At 38.8% G+C, this 21,756-nt stretch overlaps 1 protein-coding gene across 5 annotated transcripts in view; it reads left to right on the top strand.

Annotated features, from left to right (window-relative positions):
• LYPD6B (LY6/PLAUR domain containing 6B) overlaps window positions 1-21,531 on the top strand; it is a 261,748-nt gene extending 240,217 nt beyond the window's left edge. For all 5 annotated transcript variants that reach the window (XM_007494140.3, XM_007494146.3, XM_056793828.1 and 2 more), the window contains 4 exons: window positions 11,795-11,947; window positions 14,692-14,790; window positions 17,587-17,717; window positions 20,734-21,531. In XM_007494140.3, coding sequence (XP_007494202.2) covers window positions 11,833-11,947; window positions 14,692-14,790; window positions 17,587-17,717; window positions 20,734-20,898 — 510 coding nt within the window. In that variant the 5' untranslated portion in view covers window positions 11,795-11,832 and the 3' untranslated portion in view covers window positions 20,899-21,531. The remainder of the gene's footprint in view (window positions 1-11,794; window positions 11,948-14,691; window positions 14,791-17,586; window positions 17,718-20,733) is intronic.
• The last annotated feature ends 225 nt before the right edge of the window (window positions 21,532-21,756 follow it).

A 21,756-nucleotide genomic window follows, 5' to 3' on the forward strand; every position in this document is an offset into this window, starting at 1 on the left:
TGGCCTGACTATCAGCCTCAGCAAAACAGAGGTGCTGTTCCAACCTGCACCAGGGAGGCCAACGAACCAGCCGTGCATTACAATCGACGGCACACAGCTTTCTAACGTCAACACTTTCAAGTACCTGGGCAGCACCATCGCCAACGATGGGTCCCTAGACCACGAGATCAATGCCAGGATCCAAAAGGCCAGCCAGGCACTCAGGTGGCTGCGCTCCAAAGTCCTCCAACACAGCGGTGTAAGCACTGCGACGAAGCTCAAAGTGTACAACGCAGTGGTCCTCAGCTCGCTCCTGTACGGTTGCAAGACATGGACACTGTACCGGAAGCACATGAAACAGCTGGAGCAATTCCACCAACGCTCCCTCCGGTCAATCATGAGGATCCGATGGCAGGACCAAATCACCAGTCAGGAAGTCCTCGACAGAGCCAACTCCACCAGCATCGAAGTCCTGGTCCTCAAAACCCAGCTACGATGGTCTGGACACGTCATCCGCATGGACCCTCAGCGAATACCAAGACAGGTATTCTATGGTGAACTGTCAGCTGGACTCAGGAAACAAGGCCGACCAAAGAAAAGATTCAAGGATCAGCTAAAGTCCAACTTGAAGTGGGCTGGCATTACACCAAAGCAACTAGAACTCGCTGCCTCTGTCAGAAGCAGCTGGCGAGCCCACATTAACCATGCCGTCACCACCTTTGAAGATGAGCAACGTCGATGTCTTGCCACTGCGCATGAACGCCAACACCAGGCCACAACTGCACCTCCTATAACAACTGGCATCCCATGCCCCATGTGCCACAAACTCTGCGCCTCAGCCTTTGGACTCCAAAGCCACATGAGGGTACACTGTAGATGAAACTGCACAAAGACAATCGTCATTATCGGTCACCGAGAGACTACCACTACTATTGTACAACTGTAACAGATCTGGATCAATTATAACAAGCCCAGGTAAGTAGGCTTCCCTTTCCTATGAAGGGTTCCTAATTCTGGACTAATACAGACCAGGTTCAGTCTAAAGAACAGAGAAAATGGATCACACTTTTTCTCTTTGTCTCTTGTTCATTATGTTCCTATGTTGAAGACCTTGGGGAAATTTCTTAAAGCTTTTGCATAACCCATGTCTCAAGTCTTCCCGAAAGAGATGAATAGCATCCCTTCTATCAAGATACTCAATGAACAAAATTGATGGTACAGAGGACCCTTATTTTTTTTCTTCCACCAGAAAATGCTTGAAACACCAAGACTCATAAGTGTCCTTTGAGGAAAACTTAAAACATGAAACAATAACCAATTTCTTCTATTATACTCTCCCAAAGAACTGATGCTTAAAACATAAAACACTTTGTGGCATTATCAAACAGATTCTTCATCTTCAACCTAGCTCTACATTTTCTGAATTGTCTATATCTTCTGGAAAGTCAGGATGCAACTTATCTTTTAGCTGGTGGTCATCTTATCCTATAAGAAATGTTATAGTCACTCCCCAGGACTCATCCCACAGGGCATCTGGTACCAAATGAAGAACCTAAGAACACCCAAACTCCTGAAGATTCAAACTTGAGAAGTCCATCTCACAGGACTGCTGTTCAGTCATCTGTATTTCTGGAAGACAAATCAAAGCAGAAAAGTCTGCCAGGGATTTGACATGAATCAGACTCACCTAGATGAGCGCCCTATGTAACTCATAGTCTACATAACTGCCTTTGTGAATGTGAAGATTAAAATTAACTCTCCCCTGATTGTGAAGATTAAAATTGTAACCCCTGCCTATTTTTAGATTTAATCACCATAAATGTTAACGTCCCACTTAATCATTAAGTGGGAGGTCTGTGACCCATGTGTGCAATAGTGGGTGATGAATCATAATTTAACTGTCCCTGGGCAGTCTTAAAGCAAAGCTTCAACTGTGATTGGTAGATGTAAAATTAGGGGAAGACACAGGAAGTGATGCAAAAGAAGCGTATTTAAAAGGAGCTGTCCCTGTGAGAGATAGTTCTTCATTCTTTGGAAGTGGAGACTGGACCCAAGACCCTGTTCCTAGTGAGGCTGTTCTAAAATCTCTTCCTTTGAACTGACATGTGGTGAGTGAAAAGCTGACTCTTTAACTGCTGAATTTTCTGAAAAAAACTAACCTCAGGAGAGACTTACCTTATCCTCTCTCTGATTTTCTTATTTCACTCTTTCTAAATTTTGTAAATAAATTGTAAATACATCTCTTTGGAATAAGTTAAATTCCTGGTGACCACACTCTTAAATAATTCAGTCCAACCCTTTTAAAATTAACCCCTTTCCCCCCTTACAATAGGGAGAGAAAAAAAGATATCTCCTTTCTCCTCCTCCTCCTCCTCCTCCATGGAAATCCAGGGGAAAGTTGTCAGGGTTTTAAGGCACAGGTTTAGAAGTGAGAAATAGGAGGTGTGAGAATAGAAGTTATCTTCCTTTAAAGGCTACTTAATGGACAACTTTTTCTGCTCAGGAGCCAATCTCCCTTGACCCAAGGGGAGGCAGCTTGTGAGGACCAACCAGAATCCAATCGTTATGCATGCTTCATGGGTGGATGGGAACAGAATAACTTCTGCACAAGAACTGTCACTGCATTCCAGTTATATTTTATGGTTTCCTCTCACATTTATTCCCTTATAATGCTAATGATGATGATGATGATAATGATAATGGAATCTCATCTTATTGTAGCACTCGATGGTTTCTGAAGTGCTTTCTATTAGAGCAGCCTGGTGATATTTAATAAGAGAGAGCATTTCTACAGAGCTTTAAGGTTTGCAAAGCACTTTACAAATATTTTCTCATTTGATATACACAGCAACCCTGGAAGAAGGTACTATGGATAGAATAATAACATCCCCATTGAGGAAACTGAGGCAAATAGAGGTTAAATACCTTGCCTTGGATCACACAGCTAGTAAGTTTCCAAGGCAGGATTTGAACTTAGGTCTTCCTGATTCCACAACTAGTACTCTATCCACTGTACCAACAATACAAGCGATTTCTCTGTTCTAAAGATAAGGAAACTGAGTCTCAAAGAGATGCCCTTCCCCAGTCACCCTGCTTTATCTTTTTGAAGTCCTTAGTGGACCCACCAGTGTTAAGCTGGGCATTTCATCTACCTTTCACTTCTGTCCTCTCTGCTAAGGAAAGTACTAGTGTCCACCTGTACCCTATGTCTATGGTGATGGTGATGCTGACCTCAACAAGCATTTGGTGAGTCCCTAATGTGATAGAGTAATAATCCAGAGACTTTGAATGACAGAGACTGGAAGACATGCAAAGGTTTCCATAAACAGCGGGGGATGGTTGAGAAGGCTTAGAATCTTGAGGGAAGAGGAGATTCTAGGGGAGAGGCAGCTGCTCTCTATATTCAGAGAGCAAAAGAGAAGATTTGATCTGAGACTGGATCCTGAGCAATATTCAGAATCCCCCATTGAACCTGATCACCATTTCCCCCAAAGATACTAAGAAGTGTGGCAGAAACCTGAGAATAATAAGAAGCAATCTAACAAGATCTCACAAAGCTCCTTTGACACCCTGGATCTGGACATTTGTTCTGCTATGACACAGACCAGGGGTCACCAACCCAAACCTCTCAGAGGCCAGGCTGCCAAGCCTGAGTCTCTCAACTTTGGAGGGAGGGAAATGAAGATTTAGACAGGGAGGGACTTCCTTTCCCCTCTTTCCTCTAGGCCCTAACCCTTCAGACATCTTTCTGTTTTACCCCTGACCATTATTGTTAGAATAAAGATTTGTCATTTATCTTGAATTGATTTCCTTGTGAGTGAAGGAAATAGTTTCAGTGGAAGAGGGAGAGAGCTGATTTCTCTCTCTTTCCCCAAGGGAAGAAGTTCATCTATAAGACCAGTTATTAGAGGGAAGTAAAGGCAGGGGGGAATAATCCATCTTACCCCCCTTCTACCTTCTGGGCATATATCATCAACTCCTTCTCCATAATACCCAAACCAACCCTCTAATACACTAATATGTGCCCAGCAGGAAGTAGCTGTAGCATTCCCAGAAGCCATACCCCAGTAAAACCATCTTGAAAGACAGACTAAACCAAGTAGAGGGTTAACTAACTATCTCTCTCTCTCTCTCTGCCTCAAACAGATTGGTGAGTGAGGGGATATCTATTCTAAGCATGTGAAGACTTCCCCCACAGAATTAGTGAATGAGAACAATTTGTTCCAAGAGCCATGAAGGTGGTGAAGCAGGCACAATGAACTTGGTCAGCTCTAGAAGACACTAAAGCCATTCACTGTATTCTGACCCATTACTCCTTGTTGCCACTTTTTGTCTTACCACTAGTCTTCACTTTCTCTAGAAGAAAGAGTGAGACTTTGTGCAATTGTGTCTCATTTAAATCTAATTCATGAGCAAGTCAAACCATCACCCTGTGATGTCATTGATCCTCTTCAAAATGAAGGACAAATAACACATGCTTCACAGCATCCCAGTTTATGATGAATTCCAGAAAGCAGGCTTGGTAGGTGTTCATGATATTGAGCCAGGAGGGAGTTTTACCGTGTCCCACTTTTTTCATATTTCTCCCAGGAAAAGTATACACTTGACTACTGTGATAAATCAGCCCATCATAGTGAATGATAGTGGTAGCCACTATCACTTCAGGTCACTTAACTTTCTCCAGAATTCCTGGTAGGGTTGTGTAATCCTTTTTCCTTACAGATATTAAGTTGGAAGAAATTCAGTCCTATTTCTTGGAAGAAAGGCAAATGGATATGTACTACAACTCTGGCCCAAAGGACTTCTAAAATACATGATAATATATGTACAACCTATATCATATTACCTGTCTTCTTGTGGAGGACAGGGGGAGAGGGAAGGGGAAAAAAAGAACGACAGGTTTTTGAACATAGCTAATGTGAGAATTTGTTTATCTTGGATAAGCATATTTATATTATGTGTCAATTAATATATAATGTATATTATAATTTTCCCACATTTATAATAAATTATAGGCATTATATATTATACATAAAAATAGATACCAAAAAATACATAGTAGAAAGGTAGTATGGCAAAGTGATTTGACTCTTATAATATACAATAAGTGAGAAATAGCTTGAATTGGTCACAGTTAAGACAGTGTAGAAATTCTTTGGGAGGTGTTAGTGCTAAAGTTTTGGAAACATTTTATTAGAAAGAAGACTGGACTAGGAGTTTTAAAAAAGAAAAAGACGTTGATTGTAGAGTTGGTTCTGTCACTGTCTGTGGGACATTGAAAAAATTGTAACATCTCTCTTCACTCCTACTATCCAACCTATAAAAATAGAAATAGTGCCATCTACCATGCCTATCCTGTAGGGTTGTTGTAAGGATCAAATGAGATAATATGAAAGCTCTTAGAAAAATGGAAAGCTTTTCCGATGTTTGTAAAGCAAAGCTTGAAACATGAGGTTCGAGGAAGGTGAGATCAGTGGAGAGTTCACACTTCTTTGTATCTGGGGCTGAATAGCCTGGTGTGGCTGATTAAGTGTTGTTGAGTGATGCTTCACTAGAGTCTTCCAAGTGATACTTCACTGGAGTTTACTAAAAAATGTCTTCTCTAGTACAGAATTTGGTTTAATATAATGCAAACTCAAAGAAAATATCAGAGGGGCTAAATTTTGACAATCTCACTTTCTTGTCTTGTCCTGTGGAAGATGCAGTCTTATAAATCTAGTATATGTTAGTTGGTGTATTAGATAGAGCTGTATTTGGAATCAGGAGGACCCAAATTCCAATCCCACCTAGCTATGGGATGCTTAGCTTCTTTCTACCTCAGTTTCCTTATCTGTAAAATGGTAATAACAATAGAAGGTACCTTCAGGGTTTTGGTGGAGATAAAATGAGATAATATTTGTAAAGTGCCTAGCACAATGCATGGAATAAAGAGGGAGCCATACAAGTTCTTGCTTATATGTATATATGTTATTAGCCATATAAAGGTCTTGAAAGTGTTCTATAAATGCTCGCTAGCAAGTAGTAGTAATAGTAGTGTATGATTTTTCTGAGTCTAAATGTAAAATAATTTTCAGACACCACAGCAATTCATCTAGCAGTGGCATTATGATGATTCTTTCATTTCACTAAGCATCCTCATTGTGGCAAGTAAAACAATGGACCTCCCTAATCACAGTGCATTGTGCATTGAGAAGCAAGCTAATAAATTCACAGGGACCAGGAAGAGGAGGCATGACATGATGATAAATGAGTTGCTAAGTTAACATTCTTCAGGGCAGAAAATGCTGTCTGGGTAAACCAAAACTAGGTATCTTTGTGTAAAATTAAACTTTTTTTCCCCAATAGCAGCCAGTTAATTTTTAGTTTGAAAAGACAAATCTATTTGCTTCTTTATCTTTTTGCTTTTGGTATAGATACAGGTTTTGATGGAATCATAGAAGAGCTGGAAGGGCCTTTAGAGGTCATCTGGACCATTACTCTTTTAAACAAGTTTTATAGATAATACATCCTTTTTGGCAACAAAAGCCTATTTTTTAAAAATGTCTTGGCAATTATGGTGGCTTGATCATTAGCTAATAATTTGAAGTTCAATATAAACTTAGAACAAAGATCTCTAATGGTACTGTATAAATACTTGAATCAAATAATCTTGATAATGCCATTCTCCTAAGAAATCTTGGAGGCCATTTGGTCCAACTCCCTTATTTTATAGCCATGGAAAATGAGACCCAAAGATGATAAGTAACTTGCCCAAGTCATGCAGGTCATAATTAAGTGGCAGAGGATTTGAGCTAGGGACTTTAGATTCTATATTATTGAACTTTCCATTAGACCACATTGTCCCTTTGGTAATTTGCCAATATAACAAAGCCATAGATTTAGAATTAGAGGGCATGGATGTCTATCCTACCTTCACCATTTATGAAATTTTTAGGATCCTTAAATTACTTTATTAGGGTCTAAGTAGATTATGGGTTCTTAACCTGGGGTCCACAGAACTGCAAAGGATCTATGGATAGATTTCAGGTGATTGAGGAACTTGGATGAGAAAAAAATATGTCTTTATTTCAATATAATTAGTTTACTTAGTAATCCCATGCATTTTTTGTTTGTTTTTAGAAACAGTTTTCTCATATCTCCAGGGATTTATTAGACATCTCAAACTGGATGTAATGTAGAGCAGTGGTATCAAACTCCACTAGAAAGAGGATCCACTAATCTATACATAAGAATCTCTGTGGGCCACATTTTGACTTAGTTTTAAAATATAACATTATCTATATTTTCTTATATTTTTATGCAATGTATTAACTATTTCACAATTATAGTTTAGTCTGGTTCAGGCCACAGTTGGAATAGTTGTGGGCAGCATGTGGCTTTTTGGCTATGTTTTTGAAACTTATGCTAAAATATTTTAAACTCAACATTTTCAAAACACAATTTATTGGGGGTTTTTTTCACCCCTAAACCTTTCCCTCCCAACGTGCCTATTGTTGTTGAGGACACCATGATCCTCCCAATCACCTAGGCTTGCAACCTGGGTGTCGTCTTTGATTCCTCTCTCATCCTCATTCATGCCCTCACTCTCTAATACTCTGCATTGATGATGAACTTTTTAAAGACTGAGTACCCAAACTGTAACTCTAATGCCACATGTGAGCCCCCCACCTTCCTCCAGACAGGGGAGGGAGGAAGCTCTCCCACTGGGCTGCTGGGCATAGTGGCAAGTCATGTGAGAAATGTCTTCAGACATGCTTTGAGAGGGGGAAGGGAACAGTCCACTCTTACATGTTCTTACTCAAGTGCCATAAGTTCACCAACACAGCAGTCTAGGGGCTTCCTGTCACCTCTAGGATCAAATATAAAATACGCTGGCTCTTAAAAGGCTTTTATTGCCTAGCCTCTTCTGGCATTTCCCATCTCCTTACACATTACTCTTTCTCATTTTCAATGTTACACCAGCCTCCTTGATATGCCTTATACAAAATATTCTATCTTTAGACTTGGTCTTCCAGGTCCGAGATGCTCTTCCTTCTTATCTCGACCTCTTGGCTCCTCTGCATTCTTTCACATTACAGCTAAAATTCTATCTTTCTGTTCAGTGCTAGTATCTTTCCTGTGAGATTATCTTCTTTTAAAATATTTTTTAAATTTATTTTTTACTTAATTTAATTGATTAATTAAAAAAAACTTTTCCATGGTTACATGATATATGTTCTTTCCTCCCCTCCTCCCACCCCCTCCCATAACCAACCCTCAATTCCACTGGGTTTTACATATATATCATTGATCAAGACCTATTTCCATATTATTGATATTTGCACTAGGGTGATCATTTTTTAGAGTCTATATCTCCAATCATGTCCCCATTGACTCATGTGATCAAGCAATTGTTTTTCTTCTGTGTTTCTGCTCCCACCGTTCTTTCTCTGAGTGTGGTAGGGGTAAAATTGACTGAATATATTATATTAGTGGTCCCCGGGGATTTTAATTCAATCCCAATGAAATACTCAAGTCAGTTTGGGATTTTATGGTGGTTTAATTACAATAGAAGGAAGAAATTAAGAAGAAGGAGAAGAGGGAAAGGGGATAAGATTTTCTCCAGCCTGGCCTAAGCCAAGGGGAGTTCAGAGGCCTCAGCCAAGGGGCCTTCTCAGAAGATTAAATCTAGCTCAGCTTCTAACCACGAGGCCTCCTCCAAGATGAGGGGCCTCCTCAGAGGATAGTGCCTTTAGCATGTCAAGGAAAAGAGGAATCAGCCTTCTCACTCACCAAGGTCTTTAGGGAAACCACCTCACCTAAACCATGCTACATAGTCCCTCCCAGTGACCTCCACTGCCAAAGTCTGCCAAAGCGCTAGCACACCAGACACTGCCAAAAGCTCCCAACACCGCCAAGAGAGCAATCACAGGAAGTGACGTGAAATATATAGACAGTTCTTTACATTACTTCCTGTCTCTCACGTGTACCAATGGTGGCTTAAGCTTGGCTTAGGGCAGCCCAGAGGGTCAGTCAGTTGTTTCTGATTTGTCACTTGCTAGCACATGCTGGTTATAGGCCATCCTCCCCTACAGTTAATCTTTAAGTGGGGGTGTATACAATCCTGGTTGCTAGAATTCTAAAGACTAAGCAGGATGGAGTAAATCTAAAATTCACTGGTGTGAATAGCGTTCTTTCTCATAAGTCCCTCAGGAATTGTCCTGGATCATTGCATTGCTTCTAGTAGAGAAGTCCATTACATTTGATTGTGCCACAGTGTATTAGTCTCTGTGTACAATGTTCCCCTGGTTCTGCTTCTTTCACTCTGCATCAATTCCTAGAGGTTGTTCTAGTTTGCATGGAATTCCTCTGTAATATATCTTGTTTGTACATAACTATTGACAGATCATGTCCCTCCTTAAATTGTGAACTCCTTGAGGACAGGGAACATATTTCCCTTTCTTTGTATACCCACAATTTAGCCCAGTACCTGACATACAGTAAAATGCTTGTTAGTGACTTCTGAGAATAAATTTATAGTCTTCACCAGACTGCCAAAGGAATCCACAATACACCAAAAAGTGAACAACTCTTGGGCTAGATTATTTCTCTGGAAGTTGATCTTCTCCTTTAAATCCCATGGTCCTAGAAAATGTCATTTTATACTGTAATAAAGCTATCCAATATCCCAGAGTAATCTGGTCATGAGAATGGAAAGACTACCTACCCTAAGGCAGTCTGGTCCAGTGAGCAGAATACTGCTTCTGTAGTCATGATGCTAGAAGATCTGTGTTTAAATCTCACTTGTTATTACCTTGGGCAAATGATTTCTATTTTATGGGCCTTGGTTCTTCTACCAGTAAGATATATATGTGTATGTGTGTGTGTGTGTGTATATATATATATATATATATATATATATATATATATATATATAATGTGAGAGTTTTTTTCCTTCTGGATAAAAGCTGGTTGGTGCAATGGATAGAGCACTGAGCTTGGAGACAGAAAGACCTGAGTTCAAATCCAGCCTTAGATACTTACCAGTTATATGACCCTGAACAAGTCACTTAACCTATGTTTGTCTCTGTTTCTTCAACTATAAAATCAAGATAATAACAGCACCTTGTCTCATAGGGTTATTGTGATGATTACATTAAATTACATCATATTTATAAAGTGCTTAGCATAGTGCCTGGCACATAGTAGGTCCTATATAAATGTGTCTCTTCTTCTTCCTTAGATGACCTCTAAGGTCCCTTCTACTTCTAGATCTATGATCCTGTGAAATTGAAACCATCACGTTTGCTTTTTGATTTAACTTTTAAAATTTTGTTACCTGGTGAAGAGTTTGGAGTAAATCTCAAACATTAACTAACCTAGAAGCCTTGATGTGATGATGCATTAATACTATCTTTTCAATAGTTTCCACATTTACTTGAAGCTGCAGATAGGCAGTTTTTAGCTTCATAGAAAAGAAAATGTAGAATTGTCCCAAAATAGAATGATCTGAGAGGCAGATCATGTGTATCATGTGTCAGTGCTGGGATCTGATCCCAGAACTTTTGACTTCAATGCCCAAGAGATCACTTTCAACCTTTAAAGGATGTTCAAGTCAGTTAAGGGTGGTCTCAGTTCTCTGAACTGTCCTTTGTATGAGTCTAAGATCCCATTCCTGCTTTTCACCCAGAGTTTCCTCATTCCCACTTCTTTCTTCAAGGCATTATCCAGGAGAATGATTGATTCTTATGTGCAGTGAAGCTTTGTCTTTCCTACAATCAGCTTAAAGAAGGTGTCTCAACCCAAGCTCTCCAAAGGAAGCTAATGGAGTGGGTGGAGTCATGGGTCTCTTTTCCTTTGGACCCTGCATTCTGTAGGGAGAAGGGGGGGGTGATGTGGGGTGGTGGGAGTGGCTCTCTGGAGTCCCTCCTTGTCTTTGAGGCAAATTATCCCTAGAAAAGACCAAAATAACTGACATTTTTCTTTGGTGCCCTACCACTTCCATTTTAACCTCTTCTAATTGCTGACACAAGTCATCTCTTTAGGTCTCACTTAAACTACCCCCTCCCAATTATGGTTCAACATCCCCATTTCCACCACACCCCATTCTTTATTTGAAGTTTAAGTCAATCAGCCAACAAATATTTATTAAGCATCTACTATATGCCAGATGCTAGAGACTGTTGTTATTATGGAGTTATTGAGTTTTAGTGGTGTCCCACTCTCATTGGTCCTGTTTTGGCATTTTCATGGCAAAAATAATGGAATATTTTGCCATTTCCTTCTCCAGTTTATTTTACAGTTTATGAATTGAGGCAAATAGGGTAAAGTGACTTGGCCAGTGCCTGAGGTCTGGATGCAAAGACAAAAACAAAATGTCCCTAAACCTCAGAGAGTTTATGATGTGGATCCCCGGGTGGGGATGACAAGTGCAGGTAGAGGTAGATCTAAAATCAATTCAGTGTCATTTTGAGGTGAAAGCACTAGCAGCTGAAGAGACCAGGAAGGGTTTAGGATTATAGGACCATTGAGTTTCTCATGGTGTGCTTGGGCAGTATAGACATGTGGTATTTTTGTGAGGGAGCCTACTGGCTTTTCTTTCTGAACAAAAGAGTCCATTGTGCACCCTTGCAGAAACTGAGTTTAGTATCTGAGCTTGACCAGTAGAAGGCAGTAAGTGCTTAACTTTCCCAAGATCAGGATGGCTCACAGTACGTTCCCAGGTACTCGAAAGAACTAGCTTTGAATAAATGAGCTGTAAAACAGATGCTTTATGTAGTTCTCCCCTTTCTCTTTTGAGTTCTCCATAGGACATGACTCTCTTTTTCCTTTCTAGGTTTATGAGGTTGGGATTTTCCAGTGCATCAAGGCAGCATGTTGCTGCTCAGTCCTGGGTTAGCTGTAGCTTGTCTTCAGATCATCATCTTCTCTGAAAACTGGGCTTTGGCCAAGAACATCAACTTCTACAATGTGAGACCCCCTCTTGATCGTAAGTAGCTGATTGCCACCCAGGTGCATCTGCTTCATCAGTGATCCATCCCCTTTGATGTATATTTCAGCAGTTCACTGCTGCCTTCCTCTGAGTATGTTTGGGTCTGGCACGGACTAAAGCAAGAGGTCATCGTAGTCTGTGGTTTAGCAACTAGCAGGACAAAAGACACTGTCATAATTTCTTAGCACTTTGGAGTGCTTTGGTCACCTTCTTGTTCGTTTTCCTGTATGTTTAAGCACTGGCCCTTTAACTCATCCTTCGATTCTCCTCTTTCTTCATGGTTTAGATGAGAAATATTGCAGGGCTCTCATTGACCTCTGCATTGCAGAAGTGTCTTACATGGAGGTTCATAAAGTGTAGGAGAGAGAAAAAAAATCCTAGCTTGCAAAAGTTTCTGCATAATTGATGCCATACTAATTTCCCCAAATGGCCAGATTAGCATTTTTGAAAATGAATAACTACTTGGGAATTTTGGAGGCTTATATTTTCTACATCTGCATTAATATTGTAGCAAATCATCGCCCGCAATAGATACAGAGAGCACCATTAATATTCAGCTTCCAAATAAGTAAATGAGAAGTTGTTATAGAGCTCATTTTGGGGGGAATTGTGGTTTTATTTATGTGTGTATGTGTGTGGGGATCATGTGGGCATGTGTGCTTGTGTGCGTGCGTTCGTGCGTGTGTGTGTGTGTGTGTGTGTGTGTGTGCAATTTTCCTCGGCTGTTCATAAGCACTTTGTCTAAATATGACTCAGAATTCAGAATTCTCTCTTTTGACCTCCTGAAAGACCAAAGTCTGATCATGGATAGGAATTGGATTATATTGAAGAAGACAAAAGTGGAATAGATCTGAGAAGCAATTTAGTCTTCAAATCCATATTGGTAATGTATTTATTGAAAAAGAGAATTGTAAACAATTACTTCATCATGGAAGCCATGAGAACTGCCTGATATCCGGCTCAAGGCTTTTTGCTTTGTCCCATTGCTTTGTCCTAACTGTGATTTCCTTTCCTTAAGGACATGGGAGTCATCAAATGCACACCTAGACGCATAAACTCAGGAGTGTTATTAATGGCCAATTTAAAATGTGATAACTCCAGTGTCCTGGGAGCTTAATTACATAAAGCAATGTCAAAGGATAGCTTTTGCCCTAAGGGTTTATTCCAGCATGGAAAAGGCATAAATGCTAAAGTGTAGGTTCTCACAATACTTAGATCTTTAGCAAATTAAGCTAGATGCACATTGAAATCCAAGCAAAGCTAAAATGTATCTATCTACAGTATTTTGATTTTTGTCCTCTGAACTTTCATCTTTTATGGAAGAACATTGCCTCTGGAGTCAGAGGACCAGGGTTCTAATTCTACCTCCAGAATTTACTGTTTGTGTGACCTTGGACCAGTTATTATCTCCTGGGCTTCTGTTTCTTTAGTTATAAAATGAGGAGATTGAATTAGATGACCTCTGAGTTTCTTTCTAGCTCTATTGTTATGATTCAAGGATCTAGTTTTGTTCAGATATTATCTTGTTCTCCTGGCTTATTCTTTATGCTAGATCTAGAATCAGGGAGACTTAATTTCCCATCAGCTGTATGACCTTGAGCAAGTCACTTAGCCACTATTTGCCTCAATTTTCTCATCTGTAAAATGGCGATAATAATAATAATAGCATCTACTTTCCATGGTTGTTGTGAATATCAAAGGAGGTAATATTTATAAAGTACTTTGTGAATCTTAAAAGGAATATATAGCTAGCTTATTATTTTTATTAATGTTGTTTAAGATGGAGTGGAAACCTCCCACTTCTTCAGTTTTCACAAGGAGATACCAAATGTTTTATCCAATGTCTATACACTAGCATTAATTTCTTCAAGCATGGAACAGCCAACAGGCTTCTGACCTTTTGGCTCTTGACCAGCCACTACGATCCAGGTTTCTTCCTGATTCTGGGTAGAAATTTGTCTTTTTATCTCTGATCAAGAAATAAGAAAATTACAATTCTGAAGGTTCAGCATGGCATAGAAATGTTGAAGCATCACCATACCATATAATCATATTCCCCTGTTAATGTGTGGGCCAGCTAGGAGCACTGGGCTTGTAATCAGAAAGACTCATCTTCATGAGTTCAAATCCAGCCTTAGATACTTACTAGCTGTAGGACCCTGGACAAATCACTTAACTCTTTCTCAGTTTACTCATCTGTAAAATGAGCTGGATAAGAAAATGACAAATTATTCCAGTACCTTTGCCAAAAGAAGCCAAACAGGGTCACAAGGAATCAGACATGATTGAAAATGACTGAACTACAGTATTAATGTGTGAAACTACCCCAAAGAGGAGGAGATTGTCCACAATTTATAGACTTAGAGAATTGCCTGGCACCCAGAGAAATTAAGTGGATGGCCTGTGGTCACACAGCCTGGCTCATAGTTCATAGTAATCATTTAATAAATGCTTGATGATTTGTTGGCATAAGCCATAGACATGGAACTTAACAGCTCTAAAGCATTATTATGATTATAAAACAATGTCTGATTTGTGTGTGTGGCTTGAGGCACTAGTCTCGTTCCTTCATGTTACAAGTAGTTACCATGTTCACAGCAAGGGTGTTTGGTCTTGTTTCCTAATATCCATTTATGAAGAGTCAACCATGGATGTATTTGGTTCTCCGTTAAGCCAGGTGTCTGATGCATTACGTCTTTTCCTTCTGTCAACCTGACCCAGCTTTTCACATTTCTTTAAAGCCACACCGTTTCCAAACAGCTTCAAATGTTTCACCTGTGAAAATGCTGCAGATAATTATAACTGTAACAGATGGGCAGAAGATAAATGGTGTCCACAAAGTAAGTATGATGGCATTTGGAAGTTACTCTTCACTGATCTCATTTCACTTAGATTTTTCCTGACTCACCCTGAGCTTAGACTTGGAGTTTAATGGGATTAGCATACCAACAGGCTGATGTTCTACAGGTATTGGGAAGAAGAACAATGTATTCTGTGATCTTGCAAATTGGCTTAGGCCCAGTTTTCTGCTAAAGTCTTAGATGAAGACATTTCCTAAGAAGTTAAGAGGAAACACATATAGAAAACTGATAGCTGAAATGTTTTGTAGCATCAAAAAGGTCTGGTGCTAACTCTACCATATCAGATGTACCTACTACCAAAATAAATATAGGAATTTCTCTACTCCTTAGGAGGGGAAGCTAGGTGTCTCAGTGGATAGAGTACCAGGCTTGGAGTCAGGAAGACTCATCTTCTTGAGTTTAAACCTGGCATTAGATACTTACTAGCTAGGTGACCCGGGGCAAGTCATTTAACCCTGTTTACCTCAATCTCCTCATCTGGAAAATGAGCTGGAGAACCAAGAAGACCCCAAATGGGATCTCCGCCAAGAAAACCCCAAATCAGGTTACAAAGAGTTGGACATGACTGAAGAACAACAGAATGACAACAAAAATATGAGATAAAACTGGACAGGGAGACTGGAGACAAATTATGAAGCAATTTCTGTTTTATCCTAGAGGCAATAAGGAGCCAAAGGATCTTCCTGAGTAGAGAAAGAACATGATCCTAATATTGTAGGAATAGAATCTTATGATTAGAAATGTAAGGAGACTAGAAATAGAATGCAGGATTACTTGTTCTGAGGCTTCCAGAACTAGGGAGAGAGGCAAACTATAGAGAGGCAAACTATATTCAAGGAATTAGGAAAATAATGTTTTCCTTTATTGGGCTTCAGTACATTAAAGCACATTTTTTCTGGTTTCATGGCATTTCCATTTACAAAAATTATACTTAGAAAAGGCATTTTACTTAACTATAATATGGCAAGCTATTCAGAGCAATGGAAATATATGCAGCAGATAGACAGCATTGACTCAGTTGGTCACAGCTTTCCTGTCTCTGCATAGTCTAGTTAGTTGTCAGAAATTAAGTGGAAGAGCCGGCTGACTCCTTGTATACTGGCTTTCTGATATCCAACCCATCAGAAAGCTATTCCAGCAACCTGAGCTTTCCCTACATGGGACAGGGCTTTAGGAAAAGTTAGCCCTGGGAAATATTGTTCATATCCATAGATTGCAACTCAGGTATGTGTGCAACCAAAAAAAAAGTGGTTAATGTCTAACAATACTTTATCTTCAATCAGTTTAAAAGTTCAATATAGATTTATTATGACATCTTGTATTTAAGCCAAGGTTTTCATTTTAATAGACATAGCCTCTAATGTACTTAAGTTTTTCTTGATATTCTAGCCAACTCAGATATTCTAAGGTTTCCACTTCTGCTTGATTTCTATCCTGTATGATTCATGCCTTAGAGGGACATCATCTTTTAAGCAATACATTCTAGATTTCCCCTCTTAACCTTGAGCTTGCTTTGGGGAAGTAGGAAAGTACAGGATCAATGTTTATCCTCATATTTACTTTCCTCATTGACTTTATTTCCCCTTTTGGAATTGATCCAGGAATTGGTTCTTCTTTGGCCTGTGGATTTTTTATCTATATTGTTATACATTTTAAACTGGCATGTTCTTTGCTATTTCTGATTTTCAAATGGCACATCATATTCAGTGTGTTCTACCCTTGTATGATCCAAAGGGTTACTGTGGCTTTGCTTTTGGTTGGTGATGCTAGTATTGTGAAATTTGTATATTTATAGGATTAAGGTGGATAGAAAAGTTGAGTAACTGCATACTCATTTAGGCTCCTATGATGCTAATAATGTAGGCTTATTACTAATGATATAATATCTTACCTTTCTTTTCCATTTCTTAGTAAAAATAGTTTCTCAGCTATTGGGCTCAGTCATTATTGTATCTTATACAATAGTTAGTCCCTTTTAGCCATTCGACTTCTCTAGTTTGTTTATTTTGTTAATAATGGGATTGGATGTAGCAGGAGATGACTCAACTGATATTATCTTATTTAAATGAGCTTTCACTATGAAATTTTTAGCTGGCTTCAGTCACGTACATCATTTTATATAAGTGTGCATTGTTACCAGTTTTCAAAATTTTTTTTAAGTTTTTTTCTATAGGCTGGCCTCCTTTTGGAAACAGCAATTAAAATAATCTTAGTTACATTTGAACTTCATTTAGATCTCTTCAAAACAAGTGGCAGTCTAGACTTGTTACAGTGATAATCCTCCTCCACTGGTTCTATTTCTGTCTTCTTTGTATCTCTAGCCAGGGGGCAGCATCTTGGAGTGCCCTAGAGAATGCTTTAAGCAAGAGCCTGTGAAACAGTGACAGCTCACATTGGAAAGGAGGATTCCGAGTACAAAAAATCTTGAGGGAAGTAAAGATGAGAAGAAAAGCAGAGAGAAGTAAGAGCTGCCTAAGAGAATGAAAAAAAAATCTATCGAAGAAGAACAATCAAAGCAAGATAGAGGGATCATAATAGACAGGAAATCTAGAATAAATGTTTGATCATTTGACAAGTTAAATGATAATATCATATTGGTGCATTTGAAATGTCTGCATTCTGTCCTGCTAACAAACCAAAATCTTAGTTAATCCAAACTACAATTTTCTATCTACTGACTTTCCACTTAAAGTTTCTCTCTCTCTCTCTCTCTCTTTCTCTCTGTGTGTCTCTGAGGTTAGTCCCTTATAAAGTTGTCTTGGTCTTTCTGCACAGATACACAGTATTGTTTAACAGTTCATCACTTCACCAGCCATGGAAGTAGTACATCTATCACCAAAAAATGTGCTTCAAAGAGCGAGTGTCATTTTGTTGGCTGTCACCACCACCAAGATGGAGGACAAACAGTAAGATGTGTGTGTGTGTGTGTGTGTGTGTGGTGAGGCCTTCCTTTATTGAAAAAACACTTGACCAAGTGAACTGAGTTGCTGGATTTGGGGGCAAAAAAGACCTAAGTTCAAATACTATCTCAGATACTTACTAGCTCTGTGACCAAGGACAAATAAGTTAACCTCTCTCAGCTTCAATTTTCTCATCCATAGAACAAGATAACAATAGCACCTACTCAGCAAGTTAATGGTGAGGATGAAATCAGATATGTATAAAGTGCTTTGCAAACTTTAAATCAATGTTAGCAATTATTAATATTTGTAATAGACCTCTAGACAATTTCTATTCAGTGGGAAGAAACCTAGGAAGATGTGATAAGTTTGAATACATTTGTAATTTGGAAGAAAACACTTTTGAGATATTTGAATGAAAATAACAGTAGTGATGAGATGAAACTTCCTTTTCACAATTCATGTTGATGAAGAAAAACCATTTTCCATGATTTAATTTTATACCTATGACCCAAAAGCTCCAGGATAATTGTTAGAGGCCTAGCCTTGTGATCCAGCAGTGATACTTGAGCCATCCTTTGAAGGAATTATATTTCAAATTCCAGCTCTGGAACTCTATTCTTGGAGGAGTGAAGGGGGCAGAGATGTCTATTATGATGCTTTCTTTTTTTTTGCCATAAGAAACCTTGTTTAGCTTGTCTCTGTGAGAGATGGTTAATTAAAAAAAAAGATTTTGAAAGGAGTTGGTAAGTCTGAAGCATTTCATTATAGGTATCTTATAGATGTGTCTAGAGGACTGCCCTTTTTTCTATTTATGGTATAAATATGTTAGAAGTAAACTTATACCTTCCTCATCCTGGCCTTTTGGAAAAGTCATCTGGTGTTGTAAAAACAGGAACAAAAACATATGCATTTTGGAACTAGAAAATCTGGGGCCTACTTCTATCACTGCCAATAATGAACAGCATGATCTTGGGGAATCTTTTGACCTAACCTCAGTTTTTTCATCTGTAAAAATGAAGAAATTAATTTCTCAGGTCCCTTAGTGAGCTAAGATTCTGTGACTAGTGTTCTCTCTATATACAGATAAACAGAAGAATATGTGCAACAAAACAGAAAGCTTGGGGAAATTTTGAAAAAAAAAATTTGACTTTTTAAAAATTCTTTTCACTTTAAAGGTAAAAATTATAGTGGAAAAGACCCATTAATCTTGAAGCCAGCATCAGACTTGATTTTAGGAACACTGGTTATATAGTCAGAAGATAGGAATTTGTGTTAGAGAATCTGAGCTAGAAGAGACCTTAGAGCTATGTTGTCAACCCTTAACTGACCACAAATCTCTTCTTCCACATCCATGACAAGTAGTCATCCAACATTCGTTTGAAGACCTCCAGTAAGGAGAGAGCCCAAGGCAAAACATTTTACTTAGAGAGTTCTAATAGTTGGGAAGTTTTTCCTTACACTGAAACAAAATTCATCTCTTTCTAAATTCTATCCATTGCCTCTATTTCTGCCCTGTGAGGCAAAGAACAACAAATCAATTCCTCTCCCATAAGATAGCCTTATATAGTTCCTTGAAAAATCATCATCATGACTCCCCAAAATCTCTTCTATAGATTTAGCATCCTAACTTTCTTTTCCCTGATTATCACAGGTCATGATCTTTGGACCTTCTATTGTCCTAGTCATGCTCCTCTGTGTTCTCTCCAGCTTGCCAATGTCTTTCCTAAATTGTGACCAATGGCAATGGGACACAACATGTGAACTGCCCAAGGAAATAGGACAGTAGGACATCTCTCTCTCTGATCATTATAATTCCTTAATGTAGGAAGAGATTACATTTATTTCTTTGGCTACAATATCATATTGTTGACTTCTACTGAACTTGTAGTCTACTAAGCCATCAGATCTTTTTTAGAATTAAATCCTGGGTCTACAAAGAACAATTCTTGTCACTCATCCATGTAATGGATCTGCTGATACTTGAAGAGAGTTATCATGACTCCTCTATTCCATAGAACATCTCTAGTTGCTTCATCTGATCCTTCCTGTGAATTATCTCAGGATATTGAAGAGGGTCTTCTTGGGCAAGAAATGGTTGGATACCCTCTGAGGTTCTTTTCAATTCATATATAATCAAAACTTACTAGTCTTACCTTTTTAAGCTTTTCTTTTCTACCAATGCCTGATTAAATGTCAGCTTATTAGATTCAGCCCCCCTGTTCTAGCATATTGAAGTCTTTTGAAATCCTGACTCTCTCATTCATTGGCTTAATTACACCTACAAGCTTTGCGTCATTTGCAGACCAGAAAAAGATGTCACCTATGACTTTATTCAAGTTACTGATCTGAAAGAAAATTAGTTATATAACTCATGACCAAGTATAGCTTTCTTAGCTACTCCTCTAGGCAGTGCAGGACAATGGAAAGTGGGCTGGTATTGGGATCAGGAGACTTGGATTCCAATTCTGGGCTTCATAGTAAACTAGTAATAGTTTTAGTCAAGCAAGTCAGTTAACTTTGCTGAATCTTAGTTTTCCCCTCTGTAGAATGAGAGATTTAGATTAGATTTTGGACTCCCATCTCCACATATGTAACCATAATTAATCATCTAAATAGTAGCGCTAGCTTACAAATATTTGAGAGTAACAATGATTCTTCTCATTTATAACAAATAAAACTTTACCAAATGAAAGATAATACAAAAGCCCCCTTTGCCCACTGGTTTCAAGACATTCTCTTGCCAAACCTTTACAAAAATGTATACTTATTTGAATGTGAAGGAGCTTGTTCCCTCATTGGTCCCTTTCAATCCTTTGTTCAGGCTTCTGTCAGGTGCTGATAAATCAGGGATACAATACCAAAAAATGACAGCAAGAATAGAAGAGGACTTGATTGATTAATGGACTGAACTATTAGTGTTCCTTTCTTCCTCCTCCTTGTTTTGTTCTTGTTTGTTGGTTATTTGTTGACCCTTTCTTTTAACACTTCTTTCCCTTCTACTCTGTATCTTCATTCACAGGAATGCAGATCATGCTGTGAAGGGATGATTTGCAACGTGGAAGTCCCCACAAATCACACAAATGCAGTGTTTGCAGTAATACAGGCTCGGAGGTCATCAGGCACCATCCCTTGGACATTCAGTTTACCAGTGCTTGCTTGTGTTTTCACAGTTCACTTACTATGATGCTACTGATCCCAGGAGAATTAGAGACAATCTATCCAATTTCAAGCTTGAAACTGTGAGCAATGAACTTTCTGGTTGGAGATGAACTTTGCACGTTATGAAGAATTCCATAAGCACATGTTAGATCACAACATAGAATTGTATGTGGTGTTTGGAGTCAATTGCTTGCTTAGGTAAAGTGCCCCATTCAAAGACCTGAAGTCCTGAGGGGCCAGGAGTGAGGCAACAGTGGAGAACTCAGAGGCAAGACATGAAGGATATTAATCTACCATTTTCCTTACCATTGCTGGCTGCTCTATTCAGTATAGGAGGGTCCTAATGGGTTCCTCTGGGGTTTTAAATGTTAGCAGTAATAGAGGCAGAAGAAAAATTCCTTTGGGTCATGCTTATAGTAAGAAGACCATCTCTTCCTCTTTACATTAAGATTGCTGAATCAGATCCTTTCAGCCATTTGGACTTGCTAAAAATTCAGTTCTTAAAAGCATCCCATTTCCTTAAGTGAGAAAACAATATCCCCATCAAAAGGGAAAAGGTAAGGAAAAAGGAAGACTACTTTAGAAAAGCATTCCAATCTAACCATTCCGAACTCTGGTCACTAAATGGGGGAAAAATAAAAACTTTTAAATTATGTAATTTTGGGGTGTGTGTGTGTATGTGTGTATATATGTGTATATATATATATATATTTTTTTTTTTTTGTCATTCATGTGATGTTACATTCTCAAGTCTAAGACTTAGGCTGCTGTGGTTTCTACAGCAAAGGGATTTTCTTGCTCCTGATAGATTTTCATGTTAAGTGTGCAATTCCTTAATATATTGATTTTTTTTAAGTCCTCACCCTCACCCAGTACTGGGGGG

The sequence above is a fragment of the Monodelphis domestica genome, chromosome 4, assembly GCF_027887165.1.
Source record: "Monodelphis domestica isolate mMonDom1 chromosome 4, mMonDom1.pri, whole genome shotgun sequence".
NCBI lineage: Eukaryota > Metazoa > Chordata > Mammalia > Didelphimorphia > Didelphidae > Monodelphis > Monodelphis domestica.